Source organism: Colius striatus, chromosome 3, assembly GCF_028858725.1.
Source record: "Colius striatus isolate bColStr4 chromosome 3, bColStr4.1.hap1, whole genome shotgun sequence".
In the NCBI taxonomy this organism is placed as follows: domain Eukaryota; kingdom Metazoa; phylum Chordata; class Aves; order Coliiformes; family Coliidae; genus Colius; species Colius striatus.
The window spans coordinates 90,670,215-90,681,650 of NC_084761.1; the positions used below are offsets into that span (position 1 = coordinate 90,670,215).

The window sequence follows — 11,436 nt, forward strand, 5'->3', positions numbered from 1 at the left end:
ACAAAAGCTTTTCTGTAGTGCCAATGAGCCTGTGATGTATATGTTCATCTTTGCTGTCCTAATACTTTATGATTTTTTTCAAGGAAGTATATATATTTATACTTTACAGAGTATAAAAGGCACAACATTTGTATGAAGGAGAGAATGTAAAGCAAATACACTTATATTTTTGTAGAATATAAGATGAATTTATACAGTTTTCCATATATATAGTTTTTATATGTGTCATTCTTAATAGGTATAACAGCTTTAAAAAAAACCCCAGTCATCAGGGAAGTAGCAATTTGATGTCTTTCTGCCATTTCTGCCCTCTGGGATTGTGCCTTCTAACCTCAATGCAAAACTTGCTCTGTATTTGCCAGCAGGTTCCCATATAAATACATAGATATACACCCACAGAGTGCAACTTCTGTCTTGATACAGATTCTCTGGTATTCATTTCTTTATCAGTCTGTAATTTCTGATAAGCATTAGGTTCCTGCTGACTGTATGTGGGAGCATTGTCTTTATCCTTCTGAGCTTAATAGTGAATGTTGACAAATGAGAATTTTGACCATACATATGTTTTGGGACAATTTATTATTCAGGAAGATACATCTGTTGCAATTGAGGGAAGGTGAATGATTTTAATTGTCAATGTCATGAAGTTACAGGCTGGACAAGAAAGCGAGTGATGCTTCTTGTCTAGGAATAAGCATGAGAGATCTAGGAAGCGTAAGTTTTTTCTCAAGGGAAACTTCAAAAATCTCAAGATAGTATTATGAAGTTGTTGGTGCTCCATGAAAATACTTGCTGTAGCATCTCAGCTTTCTCTGCAACGATACGTTCATTTTCTCTCCTTATTCCTCCAGCATCTGTACAGAACCACCTTGCTTGCTGCCACTCAGTTATAACTCCAGCCATCATGAATTTGCTGTGGCTGCCAGAACAAATACATGTTTATTGCCAAATGCTGTTAGCATCTGTTTGCTGCACAACAGCACTCTATTTCTCCTTGATCCCTTTCCATCTTGTAATATTCTAGCCCACCCACTTTTCTCCAGTCCCAAGTCCTCACTGCTTGCCAGCCAGTGGCACAAGCACAGCTCAGCAATTTATGGTCCCAAGGCTTGAGCTCTCATTTTTGTTGCAGTGGGAAGTCATAAGGTTAAGAAAACCCACCCATGGTACTGCATGTGCAGAATCTGATCACTGTGAGTCTGAATTAACTGTCAACAGGAGCTGCATGCTTCTGTTTTTCTCTGTCCTCTACATGCCTGTTGCTACCCTATTATTTATAATGATGACCAGTAACTCCTTCCAAGTGAAACAAGATAAGTTGTTGCACAATTCAGTGGCCAAATGTATTCTGTCCAGGTAACTTCTTCCTTATTCAGCACCTCTGCTTACACTGTGTGAGAGAAGCATCAAGTTTTCCATACTGAGACAATGTTTTATAATCAACTGAACATAATTAATCATGCATGTAAAATTACAGGATTTTGTCAGTTTTCAGGTTGCATTGCAGTAATTTTATCTGACTTAAGATTTAGGAACTTCCTCAGAGCCTCTTACCTTTGCAAAGATTCCTTCTCTGTCAGCACAGTGTGGAACTTACTGAGACTTGATGGTAGGAGGAGAAAACATCTGATAAGTACTGTAAAGCACCAGATTACACAGCCCCACAGTGACATAACTCTGATTTTTATTAGATTTGAAATGTTTTGTCCTAAAAATACTCCTAGTCGGTGTTCTAGTATGTAGATCTACATTATCAACATGCTTCTAGCTTATAATGGTTGGTAGCTCTTACAAGACTACTAGTAACAGTTTTGTGGAAGATCCAAGTCTCTGGTCTGTCTGATTTAAAGTAAAGATTTGACCCAAATCCCAGTAGAAGTCAATGTTTTCTATCAGAGTTGTTCCATTTCATGGAAATAATAATTTTGCCCAATGAGTGAGTTGGTGATCATGTACCTGTACAGACGGACCCAGGACATCATTGTTGAAGCTCACGTTGAATCAGGCAGAGGAGAGGCTTGAGTCTGCAAAGCTCCATGCTTTGATGAAAGCTTTTGAGATTTGCACTGGTGAAAGCTTTCTAGGATAGTACAGAAACTCTGTCCTAACAAAGCTGCTGATGATCAGGGGGCTGGAGCATCTTTCATATGAGGAAAGGCTGTGGGAACTGGGGCTGTTTAGTCTAGAAAAGAGGAGACTGAGGGAAGATCTTATTAACATCTACAAACATCTAAACGGTGGATGTCAGGAGGTTGGGGCAGCACTTTTGTCCTGTTGCTAGATACCATTGAAAAGGGATAATGGGATGAAGCTGGAACACAAAAAGTTCCACTTAAACATAAGAAAAAAACTATTTCACTGTTCAGATGAGGGAGCCCTGGCACAGGCTGCCCAGAGGGGTTGTGGAGTCTCCTTCCTTGGAGGTCTTCAAGACCCGCCTGGACATGTTCCTATGCGACCTGATCTAGGTGACCCTGCTTCTGCAGGGGAGTTGGATTGGATGATCTCTACAGGTCCCTTCTAAGCCCTACCATTCTATGATACTGTGAGGGTAAGGGAGTCCTGGCATAGGGTGCCCAGGGAGGGTGTGGGAGCCCTGGCACAGGCTGCTCAGAGAGGGTGTGGAGTCTCCTTCCTTGGAGGTCTTCAAGACTCTCCTGGACATATTCCTATGGGACCTAATCTAGGTGGAGCTGCTTCTGCACGGGAGTTGGACTAAAGGTCCCTTCCAACCCCTATGATTCTATTGTTCAGGGACTGTACTTTTGGAGCTATTAAGTTGAAGCAGGAAATTTCATTTTATTGAAAAACCTCAAGCCATCTGTAATCCACACTGAATCCACTGAGCAAGGGTGAAGACAATTTAGATACAATTGCCTCCCAGGAGTCTTATATAGAAGTCAGAGATTGTGTGGAGTGACATACAGAAAATTGTGTGATAAGGGACAAAAAGGTTCGTCTTACCATGGCAGCTGAAGTGAGGGTAAGATCATGTCATCTTAGTTCTCTATTTTCCATACTTAAAACTGTGAATTTCCAGTTCCTGCTCTCATCAGCAGAGCTGCAGTGAAGCCATCTGACCTTTACTTGCAGCGATGAGGGTAATGCACTTTGACGGCTGCAGCAGTGGAAGTTCCACAGGCTGCTGTAGAAACAGACCTCTCAAGGTTAGTTTGGTGGAAGTGTAGTCAGGGTGATGCATAATGTGCTCTAAAAATTGAACACACATGAATGCAGGAGGAACTTCCAGTTTGAGTTCTGAATTAGGGATATTTGTTTAAAAACAAAAGATACAGAAAGGGTTTTCTCTGAATTGTTTGACCGTAATGCAAACACCACCACAAGCTTAGGGGTTAGTAGCTGCTCTTCAACAGAGTGGTAGTGTACATGCTTTCAGATTTGGTTTTGAGTTCAGATCTACATTAGCCTTCTACAAGCTCCAGCAGCTTTTAGTATTGTTTCACTCCCTGCCCTCGAATGTCTGTGTCTCAGCATCGCTGAATGAACTTAAACTTCCTGGCCTAATGTTGTCTGAATCATTGATGAGCCTGGGTCCAGTCTTTCTTCCTTCCTCTTGTGTTGTGGGACAGAGAAGTGGGTGTTCTCCCTGGATTTCTAAAGTTAGATGGGACTGCAGGAGGTCTATTTTAAGTATTTAAGCAAAATTAATTCATGTGTGCTTTTGGGCAGTTTACAATGTCTTAAAGGTTTTTATCATGGTTATGGTTTTCTTACAGCTGCAGCATCTTGACTTTGTGAGATGTTCAAGAGCAGAAAACCTTTTTAGCTAACGAGATTGCATAGACATGTAAAGGTGAATTCTAAAGCTACAGCATGAAGTGAATAAAAAGACCATAAAACTTTGTGGTTTATGAGATCATAATGCAAGGTTTTTGAACAGTTAAGAGCTGCAAATACTGTTTCTCCTTTTTAAATGTCTTTTTCCGTCTTCACACTATTTAATTTCATCTTGTGCCTTTTGCTTTCTCTAAACTTGTTTCTCATTCATTTAAATTCTTGTTTCTCTTCCTTTCTCTGCTTTTTTTTTCCTGTACATGCTTTTAATTTTTTTCCTCCTAAGTTTTTTTTCCTGTAGTCTTTCAGTCTTGTTTTAATCCCTTCACTCCCTTCCTCCTCCTCTTTGATGTTTGTGCTGTGGTCTTCATCCATTTCCCAACAGATTTCTCCAAACTCTCACTGCATGATAAAGCAGTGGGCCAATTAGCCCACGAATCAGGTTTTCCCTCCACTCCTTGTCCAAATCCCTGAAGCACAGGCAGATAGTGCTTTAGAGCCTGGATGTTTCCATTAGCTGCTGCACGCAGAGCTAACGGAGCGGCGTAGCCCACAGGACTGTAACACAAAGCCTGCAGGTGCTGTGCTGCTGCCCTGCTTCCAGCACGTCTGCAGGCTAATGCCAGGGGTTTAATTTGTGTAACTCACTCTGCTCCTTGTATTGAAGCTTTATCCCCTCATGAGACAGCTCTTCAGAGAACGTTTCAAAAGCCTCCTCTATAAAAAGCTGGATGACTCAATCATTAAGTCAGAAAGGCTGCTTCCAAGGTTGAGCGAGAAGAGGCTTGTGAAGGGGCCTGGGAGTGTGATCCCATTGCTGCTAGGACTTGCACGGGCTCAGAGAGACAGAGACGTTCAGGGCTTCAGCCTTCCTCCCACTGTGAGCACTTTGGCTCCAGTCTGGGACTGTGTTTAACTGTTACTCTCCAAATGAAGCCTCTGCACTTGTATTCAGGGCAAGGACTTTTTCAGTCGTGACTGAAAGCAAAGGTGTAGGGCTGATGGCCCAAAGTTTCTGATTTTTGGATGTCATTTTAAGGCTTCACCGCTGTGTGATGTTGGGCAAAGTGTTTCTCTCCTGATTTCTCCTCACACTCTTACTGACGGTAGCCGGGTGATGAGGATTAAAGCGATTAATGTTTGTACAGCATTTTGAATATTAAAAGCCATTACATAACCAAGTGTTACTATTTGGGGGTGTGCTGCAGTGCAGCAGATCTCGTTGCAGGCAGCTGGGATGTTAGGAGGGCAGTCAGGGCCAGAAGCCATAGGACATGGGGCTGGCCATGGAGCCCCCAGACAGGGCCTTACTCTTGTTGGGTCCTTGTCTAGGGGAAAATGTACCTTTCAGCTCACTCTGCTGATGTGTTGATGTAGTGAATCAGCTTGATGTGACACTGACGTGGAGGCAAAGAGAGTCCCTCCTGATGTGGGAGAAGATTGTGTAGAGAGGGTTTTACTATTCCTATACATTCAGTACCACTAAGTGCAATAATCATCTATATTTATTTATATTTTTACTAAAATTTCTAATGCAGTTGTAAAAGCAAAGTCTGCAGGTGAGTTCTGCTGGCAGTCAAGTAATTCTGTAACCATGAACTATGGATTAGGTGACTATTATGAGTTTATAAGGTGGTTATCAAAACAGTCTTGCTGGGCTTGTTTTTTCTTTGCACTTCTCATTTGGCACTGGAGACAATTAAATCCATATAATGTCAATTAAAAGTAACTTTTTCAGCATTGCACTTCAAGGGCAACAACAGGGGGGAAAAAAAGCAACAAAACAACACATAAACCCAAAATTGTAAACACCTGATAAGAAAGCTGCTTTCTGTCAGTGAGCTCCAGAGCCTCTGTGGTGGGTTTGGGTTAGTCTGTAACATGTTTGCATCAACCAAGATCTAAGGGAAGGAGGGATGATGGTGGGAGCTGCTGTGGAAGCTGTGGTTCGTATTGGCGTGCTGCAGTTTGTACAAAAAGGGTTTGTGTTTTGTGCCTTTTCTGTAGCCCACATTATAATGCAACTGGTAAAACATCAGTAGTGAAGTAGGCATCGTCCCAAGCTTGCTGTTAACAGCTTTGTGTTCATTTGAGAGGGAGACTTGGTGGCACAGAGCTTAAAATAACCTCCTAAACGTTGTTGTCTTCAAAATTAGTGAGAATCAACGGGATGGTCAAATCCCTGAAAACGTAATGAAGGCTGTGTAGCATAATGGCAAGTTTTGAACAGGAATAGTTTTACTGGCTTGGTTACTTTGTTTGGAATATATGTGATAACCCAAGGAACCCTCCTGGGTGTAGAACGTGGAGATGCTTCAGGGCTTGTTGTGGCTTCAGATCAGACATTACTGTGAAAATGATCCGGAGTCTTCAAAACTGACATTGTAACTGGTTCTAGGAGTTGGCTTCTCTGGGCAAGTTACGTGTAGTAGCTGGAGAGGCTGCAGAGGAGGAGAAAAACTGGAAAGGCAAATCCCTTGATTTCATTACTAATAATGCTTTGACTTAAGCTGGCAGTCCTGCCTCTCCCTGCTGCCACAGAAAAGGCTGCCTTGAAGTAGGAATCTGTGTCCCCACTGAACGTTTTCTGGTGAACAGCTCCCAGGGATGAGGTGAAGGCAGCTATGTGCATTCTCCTTTCTATCACCACGTTGGTCACTTCTCTGTGCACTGACTTTGGATTTGATTGCTGTGCCTGTGGTTGTTGCCTTTATCAGCCCAGTTTGTTCACTAAGTGAAAGACTGTTTCCTTATCTTTCAAAGTAGTTTTAGAGGAGCCTGTAAAAGCTGAGTCAAGAACTGAAGTTCTCTTTGGATTTTATTAATCAGCTTTTCAAACTTCTGCATTGAGTGCTATAGCCTTTTTACTTTCATTTGACCAATGTCACACTGTGACAAACACATGAGAACTGGTCATGGTTATGTTTGAACAATACAGTGGATGTTTCATGTCGTTTTCTTCTTTCTGCCTCCAGCTGTAGCACTCTTGACCTCTGCATTAACTGCACCATGTATTTTGTTGCTTGACAGTGCACTCCTTGAGGCAGGGATCTTGCTTGTCAGGTTTATAAATCAGCAATTGCATGGGTTGCATACTGTAAATAACAGAGAAGCTGTATTCAGGGATTTTGGGTGAATACATCCAGCAGTTAATGCTCACTGTGTCCACGGATTCCTTCTGGACAGAACTTGCTTTGCCCTTCATTAGATTTTTAACAAGTTAATTAAGCAGTCTCTACATCGTTTCTACACTTGTAATTTTAGACTGTGTGAGGTCACGTCGGCCTGTCCCTAGCAGAAGCAGCTCAATGGAAGTGGGCCTCATACCTTCTGCTTTGCTGAGACCAAATCATTTCCCTGCTTGGCTTTTATGAGAAGCTGGAGAGCCCATGGGAGAAATGACTGTTTGGGATAATGGTCAAATCCTTTCTTGAAGTCGTGTACACTTGGTTTTGTGGTTTCACTGTAGTTACTGGTGCCTTCCAGTGAGAGTCTTAATAGTTTAGCAGACAGTAATCAGCCTTCAAGTTTGTTGTCTGTCGAGTTGCTTGCCAAACTGCAGAAAAGCAGTCAGCCTGTCTGTAGGGAGGGCTGAAGAGGCTTATTTCAATGGCTGATTGCACTGACAGGGAATGCTGAGATCCAGCTCTGCTTTAATTGTCTCTTGCCTTCACACTTTATTTTGCTCATCAGCTTTTCCCTGCCACTTTCATTTGAGTAGGATGTATTTTGAGCCCAAAGCTGCAGTGTACTGTTTGGGTGCCTGCTGTGCTCTACCCACAGGTAGCAGCAACAGGGGAGCTGAGCTCTCCCAGGTAGCCTGAACTCACCCAGCTGCCTGTTGGCACAGCACCTTGAAAAGCCCAGATGAAAGCAGCTACTGTTACATTTTATTCTCCCTGCTCCCTTGAGGATCTGGTAATCGCATGTTTGTTTTTATTCCCTTTTGATTTATGTTCCCTTTTGTTGCTGTGTTTCTGACAGATCCTCCTGACTGGGTTCCAGATGAAGCCTGCAGCTACTGCACTGCGTGCAAGGCTCCCTTCACAGTCATTCGCAGGAAACACCACTGCCGGAGCTGTGGCAAGGTAATGACTCAGGCAAACACGGGAGGAACTGTCTGCCCCAGAGCACAGCAGATTGGTGCATCCCACAGACACTCAGCTGCACAGCACAATGCCTGTGATCAGCCAGCCTTCGCAGCTCACCGGTGGTTTTGTATGTCTTGGCTGTCAGCTGCTCAGCTGACTTATGGAAAGTGGGGGAGGGGGGGCTTGACTCTTACACAGCAACAAGCATTTGTCTGCTGTAAAAAGAACTCCCTGTTGAGATGCTGGAACGAACACCCCAAATCCAGGGTCACTCTGGAATGCTGCGCTGGGCTTTAGGGAGCCACAGCAGGCTGCTCTGTGTGGGATGGTGCACAGCTCAGCTTCCCTTTGCTTGCTTTCTAAACCTTTGCAGGAGGACTCTGGGGTGTAGGGCTGCTGCTTTGCAGGTTTGAGGGGAAGGAAGAAGGAGCAAAGGAGAATAAAGCAGTCGTGCCTCAGGAAGCCAGAAATCTGCAGTTCCATTCCTCTTGCTTACTGGCATACAAGTTGAAAAGAAAGAGGGTCAAGAAGCAGTTTTTGTTAATTTTGTAGTAGGAACTTTGAAGATATTCAGAAATAATCCCCATGTCTGTCTTTAAAACCAATGGAGAGAGATGCTGCTTTTCATCTCTGGTGGAGCTGCCTTCCCTTGTGAGCTGCAGAGCTGGGCTGTGCTACTTCTGCTCCTGTCAGTGCTTGGGCACCCAGGTCAGAGAGGCTGAGCACAGTCAGGTCACTGGGGTACAACCTGCCTGCCGGGAGCTTTCACTCGCTGTGGTGTCATCACCATGCAAAAGCCCAGTGCCTACAATTATCTCTTCCCTCTCTGAGGTCAGTTTTGTCCCACACAGTTCTTAAAGGAACTAAAGTGAAATCTCCCTTTTGTTTTTCAGATCTTCTGCTCCCGCTGTTCCTCCCACTCTGCTCCATTACCTCGTTACGGTCAGATGAAGCCTGTCCGTGTCTGCACTCACTGTTACATGTTCCACGTCACTCCTTTCTATAGTGACAAAGCTGGTATCTGACGTATTAAACCACTGGTGTGTCTTCTGGAGTCTTACACGGACTGATACATTTGACCGAAGCCAAGAATTTCACTTGCAAGGGGGACCTCGTGAGGGCGTGTGGGCTTTGACATCCATCATGATAGGTTTTGTACAGACAGTTTTTATTGCATTTTCCTAAGCTGCTAAAGGGAAGTGTGACGCGTCTGTAGCTCTGGGGCTGCAGCACAGTCTTCCATGACTTTATAACGTTAATGTTACGATGCCATATGCAGAACAAATGCACTATGGGGAAGGAAATAGGGCTCAGAGAATTGAACAAGCGTTGCTGCTTAGCTTACACGCTAGGAACAGAGTAACCAGTTTAATTAGTCCATCCCAGCAAGTCAGTCCCAAAGCTCGGACACTTCTGTGCTCGCTAGAATACCAGCATGGCTGTGGATGGCAGCGCTCTCCCTCCTGCTGTGCTTCAGCTTTCCCATTACTAGATTTTTGCCACCTGTGCTAGGATTAATTAAAGCCAAACTATTTCAAATCCACATTCGAGAGGTACAAAGGCAAAATTTTTCTTTGAATCACGTGGGAAGCATGGAGGATCCTGAAGCAGCATGTTTCTGTTGCCTTTCATTTACCAAGCAGAGCAATAACTCCAAGTTGTCTTCTATAAAATTAAGTTTTACAAGTTCCAGAACTCACGTTTCTGAGTTCTGGAAGTATTTATAATCTGCGTAATTTATGGTAAATCCTGTTAATAAAAGTATAGCACCCAGCTGTGGTTTCCATATCGACATTTAAACTTGAGAGGGAATGGTTACTGAAGGAATGGATTCATATGAAAATAAGTATTTTTTGAAAGAGTTTAGCAGCAAAATTCAGTAGATGTGACAAATTATTTCTCCCATGCTGAGGGGTTTTTTTGAATGGGTTTTTTTTCAAGGGCAAATGTGTGGTGATATTTTCAAAAGGTCCTAGAGAATGGTCAGCCAGAAAAGGGTACTTGTCCACATTTGGCAGAGTAACTGTGTAAAGTATTGCATACTGTTGCTTCACTTGTGCTAACAACTCAGAAAACGTTTGTATTCATTTGAAACACCAGGGATTAATCGTTATCTCCCCTTGGAGAGGAAAGAAATAAGGCTCACACAGATTCGTGCTATGATCTTGCACAAACTATCTGCAGTAAGAGGTCCCCGAGCACTGAGGTTTCAAAGGTGTTTGGACATGCTTTGAGTTAACCACATGAAAAGCAAGACAGTGTGTACTGTGGTTTCAGAGGAAACGAGATCAAGAGCTCTTTGCTGTCTCCCCTTTCCTGCCTCGCAGTGTTACACGCTGTGTTTCCAAGTGGTAAATACAGAAAAGGCTGAGCAAGTTGTTTGTGGTTATCACACTCAAAGCTCATTGTCAGAATGATAAAGCAAAACTGGCCAGAGGTGATTGGTTTTTGTTAAATTTGGGGAGGGGGGCACACATTCCCTTTAGCTAAGTGGTTTTACGTTCAGTGTTCATGAGCCACAGAAGGGTACAGGAGTTGCCACTGCTGCTGTTTGGCATCAGATGAAACAGCTTCACTTAGTTTACGTGTAATGCACAAGCCTTACAATGCCGTTTGTAGCCAATGTCAGCTGTGATGTGTTTACCCTCACCTGGTTTGTGTTCTTCTCATTATGATTATTTCCCTGCAACCCTTCCCACGGAATCCTTGAGCTGGAGTGCCGGCGTTCACCAGAGTTTGGAAAGGTGTGGGACTGGGCACTTGGTGGGAGGTGGGTAATGTGGTGCAAGCAATGATACTTATTCAGGCTTAAATCTCAGGCTTCACATTGCAATGACTATTGCAGTTTTATTTTTAGAAGAAAAGAAAAAACAAAAAACCAAGAAATTTAATGCTTCTTTTATAGGATAAAAAACTACGACAGACTGCGATTGTGAAATAAATATGCACAAAAAGTTGCTTCTGTGAGGAAAAGAAAAGAATCTTATTTAATGGACTGAATATTTATTCAAGCTTGTTTTTATTTTGTAAATGCTGTAATTCAGAATCATTTCCATAAATATGATATTTAAAGATCTCAGACACTATAGTTTCTTATGTAAATACAGACTCCTATTTCTCTTACTGAAAAGCACAATGACTATATCAATACTAAATACACATTTGCCTCAAGGAAGACTTTCATCTTGTAATCTCTTCAGATAATTAAAGTGTCAGGACTTTCTACTTCCATGTGCTGGATTGCTCTTTCATTTCGGGGTGTGTTTACAGGGAGTGACAGCTGCCATCCTGACCTTAAGTCTTTCTCACTTTGAAAACAACATGAAAGAAATGAGGTTTCAATTTGAAAATGGGCATCTCCTGTGCAGAGAAGGGCTGGTAAATCAGAGCTGCAGCACAGGCCTGTCACCTCATGGCCTTGCGCTGCCGCTTGCCACCAGCTGAGAATCTTCTTTCTCGAAATACCTGGTGTCAGTGGCCATCTCACAGGTGAGGCTGTTTGATCTGCCCATGTCACATCTGAATAGTCTTTTCTGTGGGGAATACAAGT

At 43.1% G+C, this 11,436-nt stretch overlaps 1 protein-coding gene across 5 annotated transcripts in view; it reads left to right on the top strand.

Annotated features, from left to right (window-relative positions):
* The window catches only part of ZFYVE28 (zinc finger FYVE-type containing 28), a 155,161-nt gene extending 144,050 nt beyond the window's left edge, over window positions 1–11,111 (top strand). For all 5 annotated transcript variants that reach the window (XM_061993942.1, XM_061993943.1, XM_061993944.1 and 2 more), the window contains 2 exons: window positions 7,780–7,883; window positions 8,780–11,111. In XM_061993942.1, the coding sequence (XP_061849926.1) occupies window positions 7,780–7,883; window positions 8,780–8,911 (236 nt within the window). In that variant the 3' untranslated portion in view covers window positions 8,912–11,111. The remainder of the gene's footprint in view (window positions 1–7,779; window positions 7,884–8,779) is intronic.
* Window positions 11,112–11,436: the final 325 nt, after the last annotated feature.